The sequence below is a fragment of the Manis javanica genome, chromosome 13 (assembly GCF_040802235.1).
Source record: "Manis javanica isolate MJ-LG chromosome 13, MJ_LKY, whole genome shotgun sequence".
Lineage (NCBI taxonomy): Eukaryota > Metazoa > Chordata > Mammalia > Pholidota > Manidae > Manis > Manis javanica.
In genome coordinates, this window is record NC_133168.1 from 8,165,407 (window position 1) to 8,193,244 (window position 27,838).

The 27,838-nt window shown below is 36.5% G+C and overlaps 1 protein-coding gene across 3 annotated transcripts; it reads left to right on the forward strand.

The window, feature by feature from the left end:
- The first annotated feature begins 1,428 nt into the window (after positions 1 to 1,428).
- Positions 1,429 to 26,876, forward strand: CCNC (cyclin C). 3 transcript variants are annotated; one of them, XM_017654460.3, is made up of 13 exons: positions 1,497 to 1,669; positions 7,558 to 7,664; positions 8,563 to 8,647; positions 8,815 to 8,884; positions 11,248 to 11,299; positions 17,965 to 18,020; positions 18,855 to 18,890; positions 19,565 to 19,656; positions 20,257 to 20,324; positions 23,086 to 23,165; positions 24,078 to 24,196; positions 24,999 to 25,093; positions 25,648 to 26,876. In XM_017654460.3, the coding sequence occupies exons 1-12, from the start codon at positions 1,638 to 1,640 to the stop codon at positions 25,048 to 25,050; spliced, it is 849 nt and encodes a 282-aa protein (XP_017509949.1). In that variant the 5' UTR covers positions 1,497 to 1,637; the 3' UTR covers positions 25,051 to 25,093; positions 25,648 to 26,876. The 3 variants fall into 3 exon arrangements, with proteins under 3 accessions (XP_073077019.1, XP_017509948.1, XP_017509949.1); XM_073220918.1 differs by lacking the exon at positions 25,648 to 26,876 and having other exon boundaries at positions 1,429 to 1,669; positions 24,999 to 25,476; XM_017654459.3 differs by lacking the exon at positions 24,999 to 25,093 and having other exon boundaries at positions 1,431 to 1,669.
- The last annotated feature ends 962 nt before the right edge of the window (positions 26,877 to 27,838 follow it).

Consider the following 27,838-nt stretch of genomic DNA (forward strand, 5'->3'; position numbering starts at 1 on the left):
ACACAGAACAAAACATTTAACAATACTAATTTGTCACAGTATCTTTATCTTCTGGATGATGTCAGGCTGACAACATCTGAGAGTTGAAGAAATTCTGAACTTCTGTTAAGTAGCCTACGGCCTGGTATTTCTTAAACTGCTGCCTTTCAAACTTTTTAGACTGTGACCTGCAGACAGTAGTGTTCATCAAACACACTCCATGCTCCCCTACAAGTTCTCAGCCTCTCTTGCTGTTAAATCAGAGGCATGTGCCTATTCTGGTGAATGGGTCATGAAGGGAAGTGCCTGTGTTGTTTCTACCTCAAACAGGTCTCTTAACACTGATTAAGAGTCAGCCAGAGTCCTCTGCACTCTCTCTAAAAGATTTTAAGCCTGGAGGCATAGAACCAATTTGTAGTAGTTGAAAGACAGAAATACGCTAGATCCTTGAAGATACAGAGAATATCCACCAAGGAGAGCAATCTAATTCACAGCAGACTTTATAGGAGTGACAATGTGGCTAAAATACTTTTATGTTAAGCTGCTGACATGCATTTCACATCTTGGCCATATATATGTATATATAAAAAACTATCAAAATTTAAAAATAATACCCTTGTTATGTCTGATACTGTACTTCATTTAGGAAAATGTTTATTATACTTACTGAATTTCACCACACCCTAATCGGTCTCTACCAACAATGTGAAAGATACCTTTATATAAAGCTACCTCAGAACATTTTAATCTTCTATGAACAACTTTGAGGTGTGTTTAATTTAGAAAAATAACTAGATGTTTTACGATAATTGCAATGTCACAATGAAAGTAGAAATGGGAAGCAGATTATTTCTTCTTGTGAAATTAAACTATTCTTTTGGCTGTATGTTTCTATTTGGTACAATATATGTGAATATAACGCAATAATATATTCACATACATATATGTAATAAAGGAAAAAGAGTTTTAGCTGTTCTGCAAAACTGGCAGTTCTCTGGTATTAAGAGAAATACTGCTACTCCAAGTTTGCGTTTCACACTAAAAGAATTCCATTAGTAACGTGTTTGGCTTGGTAACGGTAGGTTTTGGTAGGTCTTTGAGGCTAAAGTAATCTTAATTTTTCTTTCTAATCGAAGGAGGAAGAGTTGAACCCAGGAAGTCTTACACCTTAATACAATGCCATAGTGCTGCTTTGGCGGGCTGCAAGACAGAGTAAGAAACCCCGGGCTGGGCTGCTGCCCCCATTTCATTCCCACTCTGCTAACCGACGCAGCCCCCAGGAGCCCGAGACGCGCGGGTTCTGGGAAGAGACCCGCGCGAAGCTCTCGCGAGGCTTCCCTCCAGCCGCGAGCCTTCGTACGCACCAGTTCCCGGCCCGAGCGCCGCGAGTCCACGGGCTGTTTCCTCCCCGCCGGCTTCCTTCGCGACCGCAGGGCGGGCCGGAACTTTTATCCATAGGAACGGGTTTACACAGTAGTGTGTTGCCGGCCGGCGTCAAGGCGACCAGGGTGCCATCCTCTTCCTTCCACCGTCGCCGCCGCGGAGCGGAGCTGAGCACATCAGATCCAGGAGCGCGGTTACCGGGCGGGCTGGGTCTATGGTCGCTCCGCGGGCCGCTCCGCCGGCTGGTGCTTTTTTATCAGGGCAAGCTGTGTTCCATGGCAGGGAACTTTTGGCAGAGCTCCCATTAGTAAGCGGCCTTCCGCCTTCTCGCTGGGGGCTGGCGCTTGGGCGGTTGGGGACGGGGCCTGCCGCTCCCCTCGTCTTGGATCCCGGCCCTGGCCCGACGCCGCGGGGTCTCCGGGGAGGCGGCGGCGGCCGGACTCGGGATGCGCGTCTCTCCGTCCACACGCGTCTCGCGGTCCCCTGGCCGTGTTTCGGGGAGGGGAGGAGATCTGTGCGGGGGAAGGTGGGGGTGCGGGGGTTCAGTCCTCGAGGAGGGACGGTTCGGGAGTTTAACTTGGGATTCTTGGATGAGCTAGGCCTGAAGGGGAGGCGGGTGTCGGGCTGGGCTGGGCGCAGGTAAGTGGGAAGCGTGGCGCAGGGATGTGGAGCTGGCTTTTCAGGACAGTGTGGTTCACTTTTGCCTGGGATCTTTTCAGTGGGTCAGCAACGTAGTCTTTTGTCGTTCATCTTCTATTTTGAGTGGATTCAGTGTTATTTCCAGGAGAGGAAGGAGTCAGGCTTGTTGATGCTTAACCGCATCCTGCCACTACTTCATGCCTAGATGAGGCAGGTGATCTCAAAATTAATCCATTAGTCTGTGCCTTGTATTTTGTCTGAATAGTGTATTTTCCAGCGACTTGGCCGATTTCTTTAACCTTTTGTGTGAATAAGTTTTTGTTGGGGGGGACCATGGAAGAGCTAGAGTAATATGAAAAACATTTTCCCCTAAATTCGTTTAAGGAAGGTGGGACTCACGGAACTTTGATTAGGCTTTCCACTGTACAGCTGAAAAGATGAGAACCTGATAATATTATGTTAGTGTAAATAATTTTTAATGCTAAAGGAACATAAGTAACTGTCATTTGAATTCTGATTCTGTGAAGAAGATGGATTCCTATTGTTCATTCTTTTTTAGCCTTCTGCATGAGACAGGAAAGAAACATGGGCTCGGGGATCTATTTCAGAAACGCAGTATTTCCTTTTGCTGGAAAGTGACTCTGTGGAGTAGAAATGCTATAGAAGCTTTACTTCTGGTCATACTTTTATTTTGCACTGTTTCACCCACTGAAATTTTGCTTGGGCATAATTAAAATACAGAAAATCTAGGTAGTGGAAATGTATTCTAATAAACTTCGGAAGAAGGGGAGAGAATCAACAGGTAGCTAATTGCTGATTGTCAGAAGTTATAGCCATTTTTCGACTTGAAAAACAAAATACAGCCCCCCATTTGATAAGCATTTGTATTATACTTTCATTTCCTTTTGGCTTTTATTACTGGTTGTATAAAATTTATATTTTATAAAAACAGTTTTATTTTCACTTCAAATATAAAATTATTGTAATATTAAATGTGCGTTTCGGGAACTATCCTTGTCACACAAAGTAGTTCTGGAGGAAGGGGTCACTTAGCCTTACAAATCCCTTAAGAATTATGACCTGCAAAAGGTAACATAACAAGTATGAAAGACAATAAAATCAATTTGGGAAGAACAAATAAAAAGAATGAATTGCCGGCCATTGTTTCAGGTGATTTTGGTGGAAGTGGAAAATGTACATGAAATATGGTGTATTTTATGGCTTGAAGATTTGCATTTTAACATTTCTGAAATCATGGCAATTTATTTTTCTTAATAGCACATGAAATAGGGGTGAATCTTACAATCACTGTAATCTTAAATTTGATGAAATATATTATTACAAGTGTTCTTGGTTTACCTCCATGCTACAGGCAGTAAGGAAAAACTTTTAAATATTTGTGAAATTTATCTTTTTTAAAACATTAAGTGACTGTGGAGATGAAATTGATGATAATTCTGGAACAGAGTGAATCATACTATTTTTTTAGAAAGTTGAAGTAGAGCACACAACACGTTCTTTGACTAAGATGCAGAAAACCAGAAGGGCACTAAATACTTGCTAGTTGACTGAATTAAGGAACAGGTAACAAAAACTAAAGGTACAAAACCCACTCTGGATACTTTATTGTATCAAGTAGGAAACAACATACAGTTATATAGTATCAAAGAAATAACATAATGAGATCAATATCCATTCCTATGGGATGTTGCCAAAGCCAAACTTATAAATTAACATCCTGAGTAACTGAGAAAGAATAAAAATGAAGTAAGTATTCTCCTTAAGGAAGTTAAAAAGGAAAGGAACAGTGGAGTAAACCCAAGGGGAAGAAAAGAGAAAGGCTTAATTAGGAAACTATAAATACTATAAGAAAAAAATTGTCAGAAATTAGAACAGCTGGTTCGTTGGAAGTAGACTTTAAACTGCTAGTTGAATCAGGGAAGAAAAGGAATGATAAAAATAAAAAATTAGTAATGAGAAAGGTAAATAAACCTAGATGTACCTTTGGGTTATTTCCATAGTAATAAATTTGAAAGCCAAAAGAAACTGAGAGCTATCCTTCAGAAACAGTAGGCCCATACTATTTTGTGGGTAATTTTTTTTCCATTTTGAAGAGGATCTGCTGTTGAAATGACTCCAGTTCACACAAAAAGAAAGCTTTCCAGTTTTCTTTCTGAAGCTATGATAACACTCATAAAGTCTAGCAAAGGTAGCACTTAAAACGCTCACTTTTGAATACTGAACATCATAAAAGTATTACCAGATGGACTCTAACATTACATTAAAGTATAAAAATGACAGTGATTTTATTATAGAAATATAATCAATATTAGGAAGTCTGTTAATAAACACTTAAGGTATCAAAAGACATCTAATAAAATTAAACATCTATTCTTGACTAAATCTCTTAGTAAAGTAAAACAACTAGGATGCTTTCTTACCATGATAAAAACATATCAAAGCATCAACATATTTAGTGGTGAAACATTAGGAAAATTAGGCTGCCTGTGTAACATTGTTAAACATTGTTTATACTATTCAATGCAGTTGATAGAATGAGATACAAAAAAAGGGGCAAAATTATGAATATGTGAAGGCAATGAACTAGAAAATTCAGTTAATTGAAAAATTATTAGAAATAACAAAGGTTTAATAAGGTACCTGTTACAAAATGTGAAAATAAAAAGGTTTCTTTTAAATTAATGATAGGGAAATATAATTTACGGTAGCAACAGAAAACAAAATACTTAAAGAATAAATAAGAAATATACAGGACCTATAGAAAGAAAAAATTGTAATTCTGTAATAGAACATAAAGATTTTAATAAATGGAGTCTGAATTCTAGCATTGTAAAGATATCTTTTCTCCCTATATTGACCCTATAAGTTTAGTGCAATTCCAAACAAAATTTTGGGTGAATTTGTTTTTTTGGGACTTATAGTGATTCTAACATTCAGTTCAGGTCTTAGAATCTTAATTATAATAGAATAGCAGAAATTTTCTGAAGAATAGTACCAAGGGGATGTTATCCATATTGGATTTTGCTTATTTAATTTTAAATGTTTTAAAATAGCATGACATATGAATAAGAAAAATGTTAAAATTCAGAAATTGTGAAGAAGATCCAAATACATTGAGAATTATGCATCAGAAAATAATGCAGGATAATAACATTTGAATAACCACTTGACAAAACATTTAACTGGATCTCTACACTCTGTACCAAAATTAATTCCAGATGGATCACAAATTGAAAGAAAAAAGCCTAGGGTATTAGAAAATATGAGTGAATGGTTTTCGGTGTTTTTTTTTGTTTTTTTTTTTATCATTTTGTGTCAGGGAAGGCCCTCCCATCCGTAAAAGAAATAAAATCCAAGTAAAGTATGGGTAGATTTTAATGAAAATGTGATTCTGATTTCTTAATTAGAAGTAATAAAGTATTAAGAGATAATGCTAAATTTGGGAAATATTTGCAGCATATTTGACAAATGATTTATTATCCAAGATACACAAATTTTAGTTAAGAGGAATCTCTTAATCATAAAAAAGGTGACCATTCCATTAGGAAAATTGTCATCTTAGAATTAGAGTATACAAAAGAACTATATTTGGCCAATAAAGGCATAGAAAAATGTTTAACCTCAGAAGTAAATTAAAAGCAAAACGGTAAGGTACTACTTTGCCTTTAAGTTGTGAAGTATTTAAAAGATTGACAGTAACCCATAGGGTAAATATTTTAAGATACCCTCATGTACTGTTAATAGGAATGGAAATTGGTGTGATTATGGAACACAAGTTGACAGTGTGTATCAGAATTACCAGCAAAACTGACCCATCAGTTCTACATGTAGGACATTATTCCAAATAATTATTAATGAAATATAAAAGGATGAATTACAGAGATATTCATTAAAGCATTATTTGTAAAGTGAGCAAAAAACCTCAGTGCCTATCTATAGAGATTACTTAAATAATGATCATCCATAATGTTATGGAACTGTTTAAAATACTGAATAACAAAATCATTGACATAAAAAGACTTCCAGTACATACTGAGTAACAAAAGCAAGTTGCAGAATAGTTTTTGGGGTTATGTCAATTTCATGTCTCTGGTTATAAATAGTAGATTTGACTTGGCAGGAAGAGGGAGGTTATCAGTGTAATAAATTCTTGAGCAGCTTTTAATATCAGAATTTGTGAGGTAGGGATATTGGATACTTGAGTTACTCATGAACAACTGAGAAAAGATACACTTACTAAATTGAAGGCACCATCAGTTGGTGCCAGATGATTTCACCATTATTTTATGTATCACTTTGAAAGAATAAACATACTACCAATTAAAAGGCTAAGCATCCCTGATTATTCCATTTTTCTTTAAATTGAAGTATAGTTGACAGTATTATAATAGTTTCAGGTGTACAGCTAGTGACTCAACATTTAGATACATTACAAAATGCTCACCGGGAGTGTAGTTACTATCTGAGCCATCCCAATGTTCTTACAGTATTATTGACCATATTCACCATGGGTATACCTTTCATCCCTGTAACTTACCTATTTTATAACTGAACGTTTCTGCCTGTTGATCATCTTCATCTGTTTTGTCTCTCCGTCTCCCTCTCCCCTCTGGCAACCGTCAGTTCTCCGTATTTATGAGTCTATTCCTGGGATTTTCTTAATTGTTTTTTTTAGATTCTATGTATAAGTGAAATCATGCTATTTGTCTCTTGCTGACTTATTTCACTTAGGATAAATACACTCTGGGTTCATCCATGTTGTTGCAAATGGCAAGATTTCATTCTTTTTTTAAATGACTGATTAATATTCCATAATGTATATATACCATGTGTTATTGTCCACTCATCTGTTATGGGCAGTTAGGTTCCTTCCATATCTTGGCTATGTAAATAATGCTGTAGTAAACAGGGGTGCAAATATATTTTCAAATATGAGTCTTAGAAGCAATGAAATACAGTTGAGCCTTGAACGATACAGGTTTGAACTGCGTGAATCCTCTTATACTTAGAATTTTTAAAATAAATATATTGGAAATGTTGGAGATTTGTAACAATTTGAAAAACATTTTCTTTTCTCTAGGCTGCCTTATTGTAAGAATACAGTATATAATACATATACAATTTATGTGTTGATTGACCATTTATGTTATTAGTATAGCTTCCAGTTGACAGTAGGCTATTGGTGGTTAAGTTTTTGGGTAATCAGAGTTACACACAGATTTTCACCTGCACAGGGCAGGTTGCGGGGGTGTCAGTGCCCCTAACCCTGCATCGTTTAAGGGTCAACTGTGCAGTATAAACTAGTGAGAAGGAGAGACAGAAGGAAATAAAAGATGAGAATATTTTTCAGGGCATATTTTCATTTATTAGGTAATTCTCAGTATTGAAGTCTCAAGAAATGCGAAAAATGCTCTCTCAAGGTTACTGTACTTTGTATTTCTCAAAATGTTAACAGCCTGCTCAGTCTTAGAATGTTTTCTGTGACTTTGTTAGTTGATTTTCTGTAGCATGTCTTAACATCTTTGCTTCTTCTAGTTTGCAATGGATTTTGGATAAACAAGATCTGTTGAAGGAACGCCAAAAGGACTTAAAGTTTCTTGCCGAAGAAGAATATTGGAAATTACAAATATTTTTTACAAATGGTAAACTTTTAAAAATTGGTTGAAATGGTGCAGCTTGTTGTCTCTGAATTAAAATGTTTTTGTATGGTAATTTGTGATGGACTGTTTTAGTCCCTACTTAACATTTTTATTTATACATGTATTCTTTATACAACTTACATTCATTTACCTTTCTTTTTAAGTGATCTAAATAAAGTCTTTTGTGAATCTTACATGTCAGACACTCAAGACACTTTGAAAGTGGTCTTTAATATCCCAAAGTTTTTATATGCATTATTAAACCCACTTTAAGATTGGCTAAAGCAAAATACTTAATTTTTTTATATGATATAGAGGATAAGTGATTCTTTGGATTGACATTCTGTACTGGTCTTTCCTATCTTACAAGTTTCCTTTAGAGGGAAGGGGATTTGGAGTCAGAAGATCCTTCCTCTGCCCTGTGGTGGCTTTGAATCTTTCTAACCCTCAGTTTAGTCTTCTGCAAACCTACCTCTCTGTTGTTTTGATGATTCATTATGGAGTTCGAAATAAACTTTATAAAGCAGTAGTTGTTAATTAGTTGATAGATATCTAATATTTCCTTTTTATATTCTAAAGATAATTTGGAAAGTATATAAACTTCTTAGAAGATAAGAGGGTAGATACCCATCATTCAACTTCCTTAATGCAAGAATAGTGTTTGCTATGGGGCAATTTCTGGGTTTTTTTTGTTGTTTATGCACACCTGTAAGTTTTTTTAAATAAATTTGGTACTAGAACACTGATCAAAGTAGAGCTTTACAGCATGTATAGGTTTTTCCCTTTGTTGAGAATGAATATAGTCATGATTGAACCATTGAACCACATGGAAATTATTGTTCAATGTTAATGTTGTAATGATACCAGAAGGCACATTTAAATTTTATTATTTTTCTTTTAGTTATCCAAGCATTAGGTGAACATCTTAAATTAAGACAACAAGTTATTGCCACTGCAACAGTCTATTTCAAGAGATTCTATGCCAGGTAGGACTTTTATTTTGGGAATATGTTATGCCTGTTTGAAACTCTTACTTAATGTTGATGAACCTTAGTACAAATGAATTATGTGACTGTCATAGAGTTATCTTGATGTTTTTTCCCAGTGTGTTTTATACATGAGTGACATTTAACTTTGTTTTATCATATTTTAGGTATTCTCTGAAAAGTATAGATCCTGTGTTAATGGCTCCTACATGTGTGTTTTTGGCATCCAAAGTAGAGGTATGAAATAATTTTCTGTTCTTCATCAAAGCATAATCAATGTGTATTGGCTAATCTGCCTCAGTTTTCACATTACCAGTGTAAAAATACTAACAGATAGAGATTTATGCAAAATGCTGAAATTCATATAAAAATCAAAATAAGTAGTATATATGCATATTTTATATATATATCTATATATTATATATATGTTATATGTAAAGTATATACATATTTTATATATCCATTTAACAGTTATATACCACTTACTATGTACCAAATGTTATTCTACATTTTTTTTATGACTGTAACTGATTTAATCCTTATAACAAACTATGGAGTCCTCATTTTATAAATGAGGAAACTGAGGCACAGAGAAGTTAAGAAACTTGCCTAAGATCATAGAACTGGTAAGTGGCAGAGTGAGTATTTAAACCCTGGGAGTCTGGCTCCTAATCCCATGGCTCTTAACTGCTTCGCTCCGCTGCCTTTAAGACATTGTTTGGCACTAAGTAGTATTCTGTAAGTGTACAGCTTCTCTACCATAACCTGAGTTGTAGTCCTTCCTCCCATGACCCTCTTTCTCCATAGGCTCCCTTTGTCCTCCTGTGTTCCTTCCCTGCCTCCGGGTGACTCGCTACCTGCCAGGACATAGGGGAGGCAGGAGGGAAGGCAAGGATTGGGTGTGGCTCCGGCTATATAGATTCTAATGATAATTCGTTAGGGCAGTGGGGGTAGAGAAATCAGGTGAGGGAGAAAGAGGGGAGTTGGGAACTTGCAGCTGAGACCAAAGCTCTGTTCACCTTTATTTACATTTTCACTATTTTTGAGAGAGCTCAGCTAAAATCCAGACAATAGTAGCAGATATTGACTGGTTTTCATAATAATCCATGCAATCTTTAGTGTTATGAAGCATTTTATATTATGTTTCTATTTTCAGGTGCCTTTAGAATGGTAATCTTATTCATGAGTATTAAGTATAATTTAAACCTAGTAAGTTTGCATTGTTTTTGGTACTCATTTTTGTTTTGTTTTGTTTTAGTCATTATTTAGGCTTATTCATGACATCTTTCCCAACTGTTACCTAAAATAATGAGAATTGATCATTAGAAATAATATTAAAACAAGCTTTCTATAGGTTTAAGGTTTTCAAATTCTAAGTGGTAGTTTAAGGAGGCAAAACCAGTCCTATTGTTGTTGTTTAATGGAAAAGAAGGTGTTCATGAAAGGCCTGAATTATAGGGCAGTTTTTCCAAATACTACCATGTAATTTTCTGTACCTGAAGCACATCCAGTATGGGAAACATAGACAAAAATCTTTATAAACTTTATAAACTTATACTCTTTTGCAGACTAACTTGGGGATTTTAATTTATCTCGTTAGTTAAATATCTTTGGTTAAATGATTTACTGCATGAAAGTTTTAGGTAAGGAATTACTCGAAAGTGAAAGATTTTTGGATAAAGAATTATTCCTGGAAAAAAATGTACCCTTTCATATTTGGTTATAGCATTTAAAAAAAAAAATCTATCTGTGACCAAATCTTTTGTGTTTTGTACACTTGTGCAGGAATTGTATAGAAAAGGCATTTAAGAATATGTCAGGCAGTTACTTTTTAGTTTCATTTAATATGATTTGAGTTTTAAACGTAAATACAAATATACATACGTGTACACACTCCCCCACACACAAGATAAGGGTGCAAGTTGAAAGTATTTGAATAGACTAGTTGGATAAGGAGCCAATTCTTGATTTTTTTTGTTTTAAAATGAAGTAAAGACATAAGTAATCTTAAGACTTTAATCAAGTTAAATGATACAATGTACATAAGGTGGATCACCTCATAAATTTTAGTTATCTTTACAGTGGTGGCATATAAGTTCAAAGTGAAAATGGGAACTGACATTAGAAGTCTTATACTATAATGATTATAAGATTTGTTCCAAAAAATAATTGTTTGTATGGGCTTTTGAGTTCATTTGGTAATACTAACGTTCATCTTCAGAGATTCAACTGATTTATTATCAAATATCATAAAGTACCTGTTTGTTAGTCCAGATTCAGTTGAATAGGAAGCACTTAATACTATTCTTGCAATTAAGTGTAGAATCTAAAAAATCATGGAAATTAGAGTGCAAAAAACTGATGCTGTCACTTTAAGGCTTTGTTTCTAATTTGGTGTTAAATTATAAAATTATTTGAACATTTGTCTTAAATTGTAGCAGTTGTAGAGATTTAAGTACTTCATACCTCAAGTAAGCAAAAGATGAACAGACCATAAACATGGGAGAACATAGGAAATACTCCATTTTGAGGACACCTCAAGTACCCTTGGGTTCATTGGGTTACTGTGTACCTGATCTTATCCATTTTTCTTTCCCTAGGAATTTGGAGTAGTCTCAAATACAAGATTGATTTCTGCTGCTACTTCTGTATGTAAGTGCAAAAAATATATCCTGCTTTAAGGATGGGATTCTAAAAAAGCTCCATAAGACCCAAATGTGTTTCAGTTCATGAGACCTGTGAGAGATTAGTTGGGTTTATTATATCTCCTGAGGTCACCTTTATAACTAGTATATTTGGCTAAAAATAAAGTTAAAATACAAAAATTTAGAAAAACATGATTAGTATTATTTCTAAGACATTACTTTTAATATTTAAAATGGATAGTAATTATTGACCCAAAAACTTCAACTCAGTGGTTCTTAATTTTATAATAGGAGTATAGAAAAACCTCATTTCCCAATTTTATTTAATTGCTTCCTAATGATTAGCCATTGTGTTATTCTTGTGGGTGAAGGAACCTATTTCTTTAGTAACTGTAATGTATGTCTTAGGGAATTAGAAGTATTTTCCCTCCACATTGGAAAAGACGGTGCTGGAAAGCAGTGCTGCTTCCGTAGTCAGTAGAGCTGGTTCTAAGCCCCAGCTCTGTCTCAGAGCAGCAGCTGCATAACCTTCAGCAAGTTGCTTTACTTTTTGGCTTTAGTTTTTCATCCAAAAAGATGGGGTTTAGCTGCCTGTGAGTCATGACATTAAAGGAAGTAACTTTGTAAAGTAGCAGCTGTACAGTGTTGCACACAAAGAATTCACATTATACTCTGCACCATCTTCATAGGTTAAGCAAAAGGCAGTCACCTAATGAAAGATGATTCAGATAATTACTATTACTTTTTTACTTCTGTAATCTTGTACAGAAGAGGCAGAGAATGCCTGTCATGTTAAGTTTGTGAGCCTAATAAGTTTGTGAGACTAATTTTCATGTTTTTGAGTCATTCCCCGTTCTGCTCCATATACATCCAGAAGATGTCATAATTTAATTCATCTTTTCTGTGTCATATCTTATTCTTTCAGGGATAGAAAAGTAATAATCAGTTTTGCCATGGAATTTAATATACCAAATATATTACTTTGATAAGTATTGAATTGCCCTTTGGAAAACTGAATTATTAAAAAATGGAAATGACTGGAATGGGAAATGTAGCGGAATGTGTGCAGTGCTCATCTCCGAGTAGTAGGTCATAGGTGCCTTATTTTTCTTCTTACATTAGTCTTTGTTTTCCAAATGTTTTAGGAGGTGTATATTATAAAAAATGTAAAATATTTATTACCAATGTTTATTATGCAAAGGCTTAAAGGTATATTCATAAGAGTGGTTGGTTATCCATGAATAGGAAAATTTTCTCATTGACTTTTATTTATTTCATAAATTTTGTAGTGTATTATATAGGCCCAGACAGCAAAGGTTTCAAATGATAGCTCTGTTCTTTCTGTGTGGTAAATCAAGCAAAATACAACCTCAGTGTCAGTTTCCTTATCTGCAAGGTGAACATACTGTGTCATAGGGTTGTTATGAGGGTGAAATGAGTTAATAGTGATAAAGCTCTTAAAACAAGTGCCTTGTTTAGTGTATGAATTTGGTAAGGCTGCTGTAACAAAGTGACAGGGACTGGGTGGTTTAAACAACAGAAGTTTATTTTCTCACAATTCTGGAAGTTGGAAATCCAAAGGCAAGGTATCAACAGTTTCTTCTGAGACTCTCTCCCTTGCTGGCTGACGGCCACCTTCTTGCTGTGGCCTCATATGGCCCTTTTCCTGCGTGTATGTACCCCAAGTGTCTCTTCCTCTTCCTCTTATAATGTTTAGGGCCCCACCCGTACGATGTCATTTAACCTTAATTACTTCTTTAAAGGCCCTATCTCCAGATCAGTCCCACTGGGGTTTAGGGCTTCCAACATAAGAATTTGGGGGGTGGGGTGGGACACAGTTCAGTCCGTAGGACTCAGTAAACTTCAGTGGCGGCGCTCATCACCAGCAACAGCATCATTAGCAATGCAATGCATGCCGTGGTGGGTACACAGATACATACAAGGAACTTAGGAACAAGAGCTAAGACATGGATATCCAAATATTAATCCCGAAGACAATAGTGGCATAAGAGAGAGAATTCAGTGATTGTTTTGAGTGGGAAAATATTGTTAGATCAATCCAGAAAGGCTTAAATAGAAATTGGTGAAAAAACAGAATTTTAACCTGGGTAAATGTAGGCAAAAGACAGCCTAGAAACACTGAACATTTTGGTCAAAAATAGGGAAAACTAATGAGTTACTAGTGAATGGTAAGTAAGAAAATAGTGGGAAAAAGCCCTACCTGGCTAAGGCCAGATAAAAGAGTGCCCTCAGTGAGGAATCTGCAATTTGTTCTCTTGACAATGATAGTACCTTTGAAAGCTTTGTTTTTTAACATGAGGATGATGCCATAACTGTGCATTAGGAAGACAAATCTGGCAAAATTAGTTTAAAATGATTTGGAGGAGAGTGTTAGTTGAATAGACACAAATTTTGAAATTTTTCACATCTTCCAACAGGAAGAACCTTGAAGGACATTATGTTAAGTGAAATAAACCAGTCATAGAAAAATACTGTGTGATTCTACTTACATATGAGGTACTAGAGTAATCAGATCATCAAGGTAGGAAATCCACTCTGGTGTCTGCCAGAGGCTGGAGGGAGGGGATGAAGTGGGCAGTTACTGCTTAATGACTAGAGTTTCGGTTTTGCAAGATGAAAGAGTTCTGGAAATGGCGCTGGTGATGGTAATGGCCACACAGCAGTCTGTGTGTTGACTTACTACGACTGAACTATATGCTTAAAAATGGTTAAAGATGGTAAGTTCTATGTAATGTATATTTTACCATGATTTTAAAATAACCAAAAAGAAATTAAAACCCTTTTGAAATACATATAAAACTGCAAACTGTAGTGGGTGCGGTCACCACAGGGTGCTATGAGAAATAAAAGCTAACAAATTTAAAGTAGAACAAAAATTTTTTGAAGTTATTGAAATAACCCAGATGAGCACCAATGAAGGATTAAAATATTTTGGCAGCCAGCAAGGAGAACAGGCAAGCTAGATTTGAATGATCGGGTCAGCAGGACTTTTGAAAAGCGAGGATTTAAGAAGAATTGAAGATGATTTTTGAGGTGTCATGCCTGGCCTTTGGGGAGCTAAAAGTGGTGCTTGATGAGAAAAGTGAATTCTGAAACTAATTAAAATTTATCTTGGATATTCTAAATGTAAATGTATCAGTAAAACATCCTCTTAGAAATACGAGGCCAGTGATAGAAATTTAGTACTTGATAAATTCTAAGAAAGAACGGACACATCTCAGGCAAGGGAAACAAAATAAAAAATGAACATATGAGACTACGTCAAACTAAAAAGCTTCTGTATTGCAGAGATACCATCAGCAGAACAAAGAGGCAACCTACAGTATGCAAAAATTTATTTGTAAATTATTTATCCGATAAGGAGGTAACATCCAGCATATATAAAGAAGTCATATACCTCAGCACCAAAAAAAACAAATAACCCAATAAAAAAATGGGTGGAGGGCCTGAACATACATTTCTCCAAAGAAGACACACAGATGACCGACAGGCACATGCAAGCTGCTCCGCATCGCTGATCATCAGGGACACGCAGACCAAAGCCACAGTGAGACGCCACCTCACACCGGTCAGATGGCCACCGTCCCAAAGACAAGAAATAACTAGTGTTGACGAGGACGCGGAGAGATGGGAGCCCTCCCGCACTGTTGGTGGGAATGTAAATTGGTGTAGCCTCTGTGAAAAGCAGTATGGAAGTTCCTCAGAAAACTAGAAATAGCATACAACCCAGTAATTCCACTTCTAGGAAATTACTGAAGAAAACAAAATCCATGATTCAAAAGACATATGCACCCCTGTGTTTATTGCCACAATATTTACAATAGCCAAGATATGGAAGCAACCAAAGTGTCCATCAATAGACGAATGGATAAAGAAGGTGTGGTACAAATACACAATGGCATATTTTTTAGCCGTAAAGAAGAGATCCTGCCGCTTGTGACAACATGGATGGACCTATAGGGTATTGCACTAAGTGAAGTAAGCCAGGCAGAGAAAGCCAAATACCATATGTTTTACTTATTTGTGAAATATCAAAACAACACAAAACAAAATGAACAAAGTAGCAGTAGGCTCATGAGAAGTGACTAGTGGTTGCCATGGGGAAGGGTCTGGGGTGGGTGGCTGGGGAAGGTGAGGGGGATAAAAGGGCACAGTAATTCTCAATCATAGTATAAGTTGGTCATGGGGATGGTAGTGCAGCATGGGGAATATAGCTAATGATTCTGTAATGTCTTTCCTATGTTGACAGATAGTAGCTACACTAGAGAGGGTGAGGATTTAGAAATATGGGTACCTGCTGAACCACTATGTTGTATACTTGAAACCAATATAAGATCGTGTATCAACAATACTTCAGTTTTAAAAAGCCTATTAATAAAAATAAAAGTTGTAAGAAGTAGAGTTGCATAGAGTCTCGTGCTGCCTTCTGCCTTCTCGTGTTTTCATGTGGCAGAGAGATCTCTGGTCGCTCTTCCTCTATAACTTGCCTTCAGTGGCCCAGCAGGCTATTTGAGGGGCATGAAATGGGCAGACTGGGTGGTCCCAGTGCCAGGTTGGCCGTGCTTCTTAGGCTTTTAGGTGATGGAGGACTCGCCCAGGTAGTGGCCAATCGTGTCAAGCTTGATTTCCACCGGGATGAAGGTCTTGCCATTGTAGACGCCCACCATCTCTGGCAGGAGGATCCTGTCCCGTAGGTGTGTCCTCACCACCTCAGCCTTCCCCGTGGGCAGCAGCACCTCCTTGGCCTTGCAGAGGTCAAATGCCTCGTACACCTCAACACCAGCACAGTGAGTCCTGCTCCCAGGAGGCCGAGGGTCAGCCGCCGCTGTACGGCTGCATGAGCTGTTCTGAGGGCACGTCCAGCAGCTGGTTCAGGTCCTTCCCGTGGTAGTGAACTTGCTGCTGCTTCTCCACTTACGCCGTCTTGTGGGGTCTCAGGCTCTCTTCCTTCTCTTTGAGGATGCTAACCCCATATGGGGGCCCCACCCTTATGGCCTGTCTAAACTTAACGACCAAAGGCCCCACCTCCAAGTACCTTCACAGGGTGTGTAAGGGCTTCAACATAAAAACCTTTGGGGAAATAAACACTCAGTACATAATAGGGGTATATGGGAAAAGCTATTATCTCCTCACTTTTTCTGCAAATTAAAAACTTCTAAAAAATAGTCTACTTAAAAGCAGAAACATATGATTTGGTAGTAGTTTTATTTGGTTTTGTTTTTAGGGGAATTTAAGCATATTAGTGAGTGGGTAAATTTATTGGAGGAGCAATGGTTAAAGATGTAAAAAAAAGAGGAACCAGCAGTTGAGCAGATGAAAGCAAATGCATAAATGGTAGGGGGAGCAATAAAGAGGAGGGATGCACCTCCCTCCAAGTGCGAAGGAAAGGGCTAGAAAATCGAAAATCAGAATGTAAAGCAGTATTATCGTAGAGTAGGAAGGAGGCTGACAGCATCAGGTAAATCTCATCTCAGTAAGTAAGGTGTCAAAGTCCAAGGATTAGGGATGTAGATTTGTTTTATGTACAGAGATAATTATACCTTGTTGATTGGTTACCATTATATAAATACCTGTTTTACTTGTACATTTTACATCTTAATTTATATCTGAAAGATTTGTAAAACTCAGAAACGTTAGTAGGTATGTTTTCTAATTAAAGGAGTGGGGAAGGGAGAGATTAAGGATACATTTCCTAATGTCAAGTTTAAATAGTTTAGGTTTCAAATCTTGGTAGATGTTACCTATTTCAATTGTTAGGATACTCAACTTATAAAACTTGAAAATACAGCACACAGTGAAGTTTTTAAAAATCTCTGAGGTTACTTGGGCTTTGTACAAATGGAAGAGATTACAGCACAGATCCTCTATATAGAACCTGTCAGTAGTCACGTGATTGAATGAAATTTTGCATTGTAATGACCTGAATACAATTTTCTCAAATAGTACTTGAATGTATACGCTCATACCATTTTGAGGAGATGGAAGATTTGGTAACAGGTTTTTCATTTGCACTTCTGTAGTGACTAAGAAGAGTAATAACTGTATCTATGTGTGTGTGTGGTATGGAAAAGTCCTAGAGACCTTTGTACACTTATTCATGCTCTTAATTAAAAGGTATCTTTTGATAAAGCAACAAGTATTATAGAAAGTACAGATTAGTAAAAATCCTTAAATCTCAGAGATAACCACTGGTAACATTTTTCGGTGTATTTATTACCTTTCCAATTTTTATATGTACTTACAAATGCATATGTGTATTTGTGAACACATATATAAGCTGTGTTCTTCTAAGCTAAATTACTGAAGAATAGAATAATACCATCCTAGAGCTGGAAGATCTTTTAGAGATGATAAAATCCAGTGGTTCCCCCCCCCCCCACAAATCCCTTTATTTTTAAGCAAGCAGAACCCTTAATGTATTAAATATATAATCAGAGCTCTCTAATTTAACATATATGGGGGTCTGGGGCTTCCTGCCCCTCAGTCTTTCCACTTGCCTGAAAACAAAAAATCTGGGTCCCTAAGTATCTCCAAGAGCTCCTACTAAAAATAATTTAGCCTTCCTTCTAATATTCTATGCTATGTTAAGGTATTTGTGCTTAATTTACTTTTCCATTTTCTTGGTTTTAAGTTGTTTTTTGTTTTCTGCAGTAAAAACTAGATTTTCATATGCCTTTCCAAAGGAATTTCCTTATAGGATGAACCATGTAAGTATATTGTATAAGATAAAATTACCTGTCAAAGTAGTGTATAAACTATCTTCATTTTATGTTATAATAAACTAAATAGTTTCCTAGAAATTGCAGTTTCAAATACTATAAGAATATAGACTTTAATTCTAAAGTAAGGCTAAATTGCTTCTTTCATTTATAAAAATACTTCTTGGCAGTGGTTATCAACCCTGGTGCCTGTTAAATCACTTCGGGAGCTATTTAATAATACTGATGTAGGCTCCATCCAACCAACTCAATCAGAATTTTCAGTCTTGAGGCCCATGGCCTGGTATTTTCTCTAATGTGCAGCTGGGGCTGATAGTTGCTATTATGGAAGAGTATGAAAAGCATATTTGACATTTTGCATTATTTTAGAAGATGAATTTCTATTAACATTTTAATAGTATGTCCTTTTTCCACCTTGCAAGGGATTTTGTCATTCCGTTTAAATTGCATTTTTTAATTTCATTTTCAGTATTTGTTCCTCTTCCTGATATATAATATAAATAACATTTAAGTGGAGATAATTTCAATTTTGCATTTATTGAGTGGAAGGTGTATTGGAAAATCTAATAAATAGTAAGAATGCTTATCTGAGGCTAGATTTCCCTTGTAAGGATTAGAATGTTTTATAGTAATAACTGCATGCATTGTGTAATAGTAAGATAATTTTATTGCATATGTTCATTGTATTATAAGCTACTGTTATTTTCTTAATTAAAAAACTTCAGTAAAAATTGGTGAGAAATCACTGTAATGTCTGAATTATGTTAGACGTAAGCCTTATCTAATTTGGCTTCATGTTGACATTTATAATTTTTTTAACAGATATTAGAATGTGAATTCTATCTTTTAGAATTAATGGTAAGTATATTTCTTCTCTGTGATTAGTAGAGTAAAACTTACTTACAAATTTAGTGAAGTCAGGAATTATATTAAAAAATTATTTGTAGGGAGGTGCATTTTAAAACCATCCAAGTGGTACATGATGGTAACATCGTAGTACTTAGCATCATCAGCAGCTTCTCCGAAGTCTGTAAACTTTTTTGTGTATCCTACTTAGGATGAGAAAAATTTTCTGCTCTGTAGTAACAATAATAAAAGGATTACAAGCAAACCAGTCAGGACATTAAGCCACTGTAAATTATTTGCACAATTTGTGTATGTGTGTGGTGTTATTTAAAGATAGATTATGTCTTTGGCAGAAATCTGCTCCTCCAGTTGGGAATTACGGATTTATAGGCTAATAAGAGGTTTCAGTGTGTTGCAGATGTGACACTTTGAGTCTCTAAGGGGATGGATGCTGACTGACTGCCAACCGATTTACCAAGGTATATTCCAGAGAGAGCACTGCCTTCACTATTACAGTAGAGTTTAGGGCTGCCGTACTGCTTGCTTACGAGAGTAAGAGGGAAGCAAGCACGAGTCAGAGAAATACATTCTGAAATTCACAACTACAAATCAGTTGGTTAATGATAAGGTTTTTGTGTTGTAATAAATCTGTTTTTATACATACACGTTTTTTAAACTGTTTCTAGGATTGTTGCTTGATAGTGTATCATCCTTATAGACCTTTGCTCCAGTATGTGCAGGACATGGGCCAAGAAGACATGTTGCTTCCCCTTGCATGGTAATTAGAACAGAAGTTATTCATAGTGTAACATGTTATTAGCTAGGAAGGTTGACAACCAAATGTGAAGTTTAGTATTTCTAAAGTAATTAAACCAGTGCCCCAAGATATTTTATATTGAACAAAATATCTGTTGCTGAACTTTAATAACTGTATTAGTATACAAATGCTAGAATGCTAAGAATCTTTATCTATTTGATTAGTATTTCCATTAAAATTTGATTCTTATAAAAAGACTACATAAACATTAAGATGTTATCTTTAAAATAATCAGTACTTTTGTTGATATTCAACAATATCAACTAGTTTTCTATTTGATTTTCTACTTTTTGAAAAATCAGAAAAATGTTTATAATTTATTGTGGGTTTTAAACTTTAAAATATATTTAGCTGGAACTTTACTCATTAAAATATGCTTATTTATTGCCAGTTTCATGTATCCATCTTTTTTCCTTGCTGTTTTCACCTTTATGTTTGTGTTTCCGTAATATGAAAGGAAAAGGTGTAGAAAGTTGGGAGATCTGTGCCTCTCTGGGGGGAAATGTACACTCGTAGGGGGTGGTCCTGCTTTCGGTAATACTATGATTTACATTTCCACAGGAGGATAGTGAATGATACCTACAGAACAGATCTTTGCCTGCTGTATCCTCCTTTCATGATAGCTTTAGGTAAGTAAGTGTGGTGTGCCTTTGTTAGTGAAATCGTCATAAACCTAGTTAGGTCATGCTTAAAGAAATTTCACCCTATGCTTCTTTATGTTTTTATGTTCCATGAAGTGATAGATTAATCCTTTCATGTGCACTTTAAATAATATGAACTGCAACTGTCACAAATTGGGATTTTTGTCCCCCCCCAGTCCCATTCTTTGGTAGTTTTCTTTTGAAATTATTTGAAATAATTTTAACCTGTGTCTGAGTAGAACTTTTTTGTAGGGGGCAAAGTTCGGAATTAAACCTGCTAATATTAGTTGTAAAATAACTGGGCCTGTCTTTTATTTTCTAAGCTCAGTTAACTCTTCAGAGGTTCAGTAACAGAGCTTCTGTGGCCCTTAATGCCTTGCTGGAGGGAGAAATTGACTACCATTCTATCTGTGGAAGGCAGGACTGTAATGGGTCAGAACGCACTCTTAGGAGCTGTTAGTCCTAGGTTTAAACTTTGCTGCCTTTACAATTGTGGGAGGATTACCTAATATTTCTGAATTTGTTTCCTTAATTATAAAATGTTGAGGATACTAATGACTCCATGCAGAGCTGTGGCAAGAATTAAACGAGGTATCTTGTAGAGCATCAAATACTGCCTGCCATGCGTTAGGCACTTACTAGTTTCTGTTCCCTTTCTTCTCTTGATTTCTGTAACATTATCCTCTTGATTTTTCCCCTCATTCTTTTACCAGTTCAGACTGTTTTCACTGGTTTCTTTTTTTTCAGTTATTCCTTAAATGTTAGTGTTTCTCAGCCTTCTTACATCAGGGGTGGCAAATAGGTTATACTTATACTTTTGTAATATTAGAGGCTCTCTGGAAGCACTGTATTTGGAAGGATTGTGAAGTGGCATCTGGGGTCAGCAGGAAGGAGTGCTGGGATCTGCGTGGGTGGGACGGAGGGAATGGGCCGCGTCTTTGTCCCTGCTGTCTTTGTTCTTCCTGGGTCGTGTCCCTGGGCCCCAGGGCTTCTACTGTCTCTTCTGGGTTGAAACATTAAAATTTCTTTTACCAAGATTTTGCTCCTGAGCAGTGGTTTATATCCACCTGCTTTTTAGATAGCAGCACTTGGCATCTTACTGGCACCTGAGACTTGTGATCAGGACTGAATTCATCACTTTGTCAAAAAGGTGCTCCTTTTAGTGTCTCTGCTAGCTTGGTGAAGAGCATGGGCAGGTCCCTTAGGGAGCCAGCAGTTGGGCTTTTTAATCTCCCTCAGAACCTACAACTACTTGGTAACCAATGCCTGTTGTGCCTTCTCTTCGGTTGTCCTTCGGTAGTCTCAGAGCCGTCTTGTTTCTGCCCAGGTTGGCCACAGCAGTCTCCTCACCGGCCACTTGGCCTCCAGCAACCCTGTCCTCTGAGAGCCAGTGTGGCCAGCAGGCCAGAGCTAGGTCACTGGTTCTGTGCTGGGGGAATTTCATGCCCAGGGCTCTTTGGCAGTGCTGGAGAGGGTTTGGTGGTCACGGCTGGGGTGGGGTAACGCTGGCCTTTAGCGGGGAGAAGCCTGGGTGCTGCGCATCCTGCAGTGCACAGGGCGGGCTCAAGATGTGTCCAACCCACAATGTCAGTAGTGCCAAGGCTGAGAAGTCCTGAGGTAGAAAGAACTTTTAAAAAGGCAGAATTTATCTCCCAGTTTCTGGGTAAAGTCCACAGCTTATTTTTACTATTTATATACATACCTTTCTCTGCACCTACTCATCTTTTTGTAAGACTGGGCTCAAGTATCCCTTTTCTGATGGTGCCCTCCCCACCCCAGGACTCCCCACATCACTTCAGTCTGCGTGTAGGATGTCTCCTCTGTCTCTTATTCACTCCATGTGTGGCTGTCATGGCAGTTTTCACTGTATTTTAATAACCTGCTATTATAGTTTCAGTCGGTTGGCCTCTCAGTCCCTCTTGGATCTAAACCCTACTTTATAGTCACGTTTGACTTGGGACAACCAGTATGTCGGTTCACATTTGAGTCACTGTTTGCCCAGAATGTCATCCTTAGCAAAGTCATATGGGTAACCAGACCAGGGACATAACTTGTAACAAGCTGGTGTGGGATCAGGGTAGCCAGGCTGCTCAGTGGGGATTATACTAGGCAAAATTATGATGTAGAGTGTTGTCTTTGGGCTCTTTTACTATCTCTGTTAGTTTATATTGTATGTAATGTATATAATTATGTTGTATATAATTACATTTTTCCTAATCTCTGTTTCATTACTGAATTCTGTACTGGGGTGCCCAGTTTTCAGTGATTACTTGCTAAATAATTTAAAAGCAGGGGCAACAATGCTTTTGATTGAAATATGAAAATGGTCAATTTTGTTGAAATTTATCAGCATATTGTTTTTTTTCTTCTTCTTTTGTCACACCTACTTTTGGGTACACTGTTACCACTCCTTCGTATCACTGTTTAGGGATCATTTCCCTACCCGAGTTTTCTTAACTGGATTTTTCCCCACTAACATGACCTAACTCAAGGCAACTGTATCATGACTGGCACACAGTGAGGAGCAGATGTCAAGAACCTTAATATAGTCTACTAATTTTTTCTCTATCTGAGATCAAATTGATGAGATGGTCAATGGTGACTATTATGTGCATGTATGTAATTTTTAAAAAATAATATTGGAAAGTGCATATGAATATTTTAAGTGGAAATCTTACCTGTAGTTCTGTGTCCAGGCATTCTATATTTACAGTTAAACATGGGCCTTTGTCTCTCATTTTCTTCCCAGCTTGCCTACACGTAGCCTGTGTTGTACAACAGAAAGATGCCAGACAGTGGTTTGCCGAGCTTTCTGTGGATATGGAGAAGGTATTCTTGAAAAAAATTACCTTAGTTGAATACACATCTAAACATTTAAAAATTAAAATCATTTCTTATTTATTCTGAGCCTAGAAGTCTCATGATGTCTACCAGACTTAAGAAGATTTTCAGTAAAAAAATACTAAGAAATGTGTTTGGCAAGAAGGCTTGATGTTGACTACTCAGATTATATTTCCCTTTTCAATTTACAACTAAACAGAATTGTGGACTTCTGGTTTGTTTGCTTGGCTGCAAAGCAACCTCTGATTTCCAGGATTATTTTAAAAGCTACCTAATGTCCACCTAACACTACTCCTGTAACACAGCCTATTGCCCAGCAAAGTGGTTTTTGCCCATTTTTCTAACTTTTCTGCTGATCCGTTGACAGCATTAGAATCAAGCCAAGGTTAGGGCTACGCAGGTGAGGAAGAAAGGCTAATTTGGGAACAGTATGGAAGAGATTTGCAGCTGCCAGTTTGTGAGCAACCTAACTGATGGCATAGAATAGTCAAGAGTCTTTTAACCACAAAGTCTTTTCTGCACTACCTCCCATTAAATGGTGTGAAATAATTGGCATTAGAGGAGTGTACTGTATAGTGGCATACTCCTTCATGATTTAGACCATTATTCCTAGTATGTCACTCTTTTGTTTTGGTTTAAGACATCAGCAGATAGAAGGAAACCAACCGCAGAGGTGGGTAAGGATGGACAAGGCATACGAGAGGGCAGGAGCAATAGCCTAGCTGGCAGTGTAGTGAAAATACTGCTCTCATGTATGGCAGGGTTGTCTCACCTGAGTACTGAAGGGGAGACCGTCTTTTCACTGTTTTCTGAAGGATGCCTCGCACGTGACCTGTTTTCTTCGTATACTAAGTGTTGCTTGGTATTGCCACTGAGAACTTTTCCAATATTTCCTTCTAGATTTTGGAAATAATCAGGGTTATTTTAAAACTGTATGAGCAGTGGAAGAATTTTGATGAGAGAAAAGAGATGGCAACTATTCTTAGTAAGATGCCAAAACCAAAACCTCCTCCAAACAGGTACTTTTAGATTTCAATTACTGATTTCATTTAATTATATATTTCATATTTATTACCATGTTTTTCCATAGATTATGTTGTTTTATCTTCTTCCAAAACTTCATGATACCTGTTCATTTTTTAAAAATTTGTGACTTGATAGAAAATGTCTCATTTAAAAAAAAACATTAATCTGATCTATTAACTTTTCCTTATGCAGTGGAAGGTCTATTACAGGTATCCCTCAACATATGGCTACATACTATACATAAATGTAAACAGAGCAGAATGAGCCGAGTTCACCCGAAATGCAGGGATAAAGAATTCTGTAGTAGTTCCACATCAGTTTGATTCTGTGCCATCTCCCTCCCTCCCCCCAACTATTGGCTATTATCCTGCTTTAAAATTTCAGTAGCAGTTTTCAAAAACTTAGATGATGATCTGATATTGGAAAGATAAATAGGTTTGGCTTTTGAGTGACCTGAAGTTCCTTGGCACACAGTAACATAATTTTGCTAATATGAGTCACTTGTGTTAAGAGGGTTTTTTGTTGTTAAACAGTATCTGGTCATTTAATTCAGTGGTTCTCGGCTCTCACTGTACATCAGATCATGTGGGGGAGGGAAAAAGATCAGAAGGGAAATGAAGAAATGCTATTCATCTTAACTGTTATCAAGAAAAGTAATTAAGCCATGTAACGTTAAGATAGATTTGTAGATCTGATAAGTTAATGTTACCATTTGGAAAAAAATTATATTTGACTTAAACAAGGAGCTGTTTAAGCAGTCATTCAAACAGCTACCTTTGGATACATTTTTTTCAGAAATTCCCTGAGTGAGTCTCCACTAGTGGCAGGGCCCGAAGCTGCAAGATGATGATGGACAAGATAAGGCAATAGTCCTGTTGCCACAGTTGCTGGTATTTTCAGTTTTAGTTATTTTTATTTTAATACTCAGTATTTTCCAGGAAATTATCATATTTCTTTCTTTCTAATTAAAAATTACCACATATATAAAAGTCTGATGTATTTTATGTGATTTTATTATGCCTTTGGGCAGTAATTTCTTTTTGGGAGAACACTTCTTCACTTTCATGATTAGTAGAAATAAGATTTTATATGTAAGATTTAATTTTAAAGGTGATTTGTTCAGAAGCTCTAATCTCTATGTTGAGTGATACCTGTAATGACGATGAAATCCCATACCGCAATTCAAACCTTTTGAGTATATATGGACACCAGCTTCCAGAGTGCTTATGTGTGAATGCACCAAGTTACGTAAGAATAAAAACATAAAACCAAACATTAGTCTTTTGGATTTTAATTTTTCCACATCTGTATTTTACAATCAGGAATGTCTTTGTTTTTTGGTTGTACCACAGAGTAACTAACTTTAAAAATCAGTAGGCTTCGCAGGGTGTTGAAAATGAGTCTTTTAATTGGTATAAAATCTCTTTCTTCCCCACTTGAACAGTGAAGGAGAGCAGGGTCCAAATGGAAGTCAGAACTCTAGCTACAGCCAATCTTAACACATTCCGAAGAATCCGTAGTGGACCAGTTGGAAATAAACCATTGGACAGATTTCAGTAATGTCTTCAGTGGAACACAAATGAAAATGAATAGCTTGTTTCTGTCAAGCATATTGGGAAGTGATTTTATTTTTGCAAAACAAGTTTTTCCTTAACCTAATTTGATTCTAGCACATAATTAATTAAAATCTCTTGATTGTTAAAGTTTGGAAAGGTTCTAAGGGGACCTACAGACAGACATACATAGACATTTCAAAATTAATAGTTTTTGTTTAGAATAATTTTTCTGAATTCGGATAACAGAAATTGTAGCTTTTTATTAAGCCAAGAAACATGAAGCATAATTTGTTAAAAATTCTCTTTGGTCATTGAAGGACCAAAAAAGGACATAAAAAGTCAAATATATGAGGGTTTTTTTCCCTCCTTAAGTTAAACTTTAAACTGTATTTAAGGAATCAAATCTTACAAAATCCTGGAAGATTTTGGTAATGATGTTGATAATTTCAGGGAAATTGATCAAGTACCTATTGATTTAAAAGTATTTTATTCAATAGTTTTAGTATCTTGCCATGGAAGATACTAGCCCAGCCTAGCAGAAAAGTGCAATATGTATAGCATATGTTGACATTTTAAAAGTTTTATTAATTCTGTAACCATTTTGAAATGCTGGGCAAACTTAAAAAAAAATCCTACGTGAAGTTACTTGCATTTGATTCACAGTTAATAAGGCATTTTGAAAGCTAATTGGATAAAACACCATAATATGGTTGAAATTTGGTAACATTTTAATGTTAATTTTTACTCTACTGTGAACAGTTTTTTATATGGCATAAACACCCTAGTTTATTTTTGTGTCTTAGTGTGGATTTGCAAATTTACTACAGGTATCCTGAGCCAGGAACACAGTCAGGTTTCAGGCCAGTTTGATACTGGCTATTCTTAATTCTCATGTGAGTGTAGGACTTCAGACTCAATGTTATGTCAGTGGGACTGTGCTGTCTGTGGAACTTAATCATTTTCTTCAGACTTGAGAGCGAGTGATAAAATTTGGAGTCAAGGATATTGATGTACAATTTAAGGATTAAATTTTTTTATAAATCAATTGTGAACAGTGGATTATTAAATGTTGACTTCCTAGTATAAAATTGAAAGAATAAAATAAGTTCTCCAGCTATATTGACTAGTGTCTTGAGTTTATCTTTTTGAATCTGCCTTACATTGTTTTCTGAGACTGCTACTTTTTTAGGTAAGTATTAAAGCCTCCTGTAGTTTGTCAAGTGGATAATTTCAAACAGCTATTCCACAGACTTTTGAGTTCTGCTTCCTTGTGGAGAGTATCAGATAAGCTAGAAAGGCTGATTACACAAACAGTCAGTACTGATAACAAAGGTCTTCTAGGCTTTATGGGCAGGATAAGAAATAAGAAAAAAAGCTCTCAGGTGTGAAAGAATTAAGGTTGGGTTTGGGTTGGAAGGGCACAGTGATTATGTATAATCATTACTTAGCCCTAATTTTTCCTTTAATCTTACCTATATTATTTTTAAATCTTATTTTGAAAATTAATACATATGACTTGGAGTTTTGTTTTCAGCCTCTTACTGTAGAAAATTTAAGATGTGTGCAAGAGTGGACAAAATAGTGTAATGAACCCCTGTCGATGTATCACCCAGCTTCAACAGTGATAAATCTCAGTCAATTTCATCTAAACTCCCTCCCACTTGCCCCAACATGCATATTATTTTGAAGCAAATCCAAGACATATCATCTTTTTAAAATTATGATATCATTAATATACAATCATATGAGCAACACTGCGGTTACTAGATTCCCCCCATTATCAAGTCCCCCCCACATACCCCATTACAGTCACTGTCCATCAGCATAAGATGCCACAGTGTCACTATGTGTCTTCTCTCTGCTGTACTGCCTTTGCCGCGCTCCCTCCCTTCCCACCCATCCTCCCCAGTCCCTTTCCCTTTGGTACCTGGTAGTCCATTCTTGGGTTCTGTGCTTCTGCTGCTGTTTTGTTCCTTCAGTTTTTGCTTTGTTCTTATGCTCCACAGATGAGTGAAATCATTTGGTACTTGTCTTTCTCTGCCTGGCTTATTTCCCTGAGCATAATACCCTCCAGCTCCA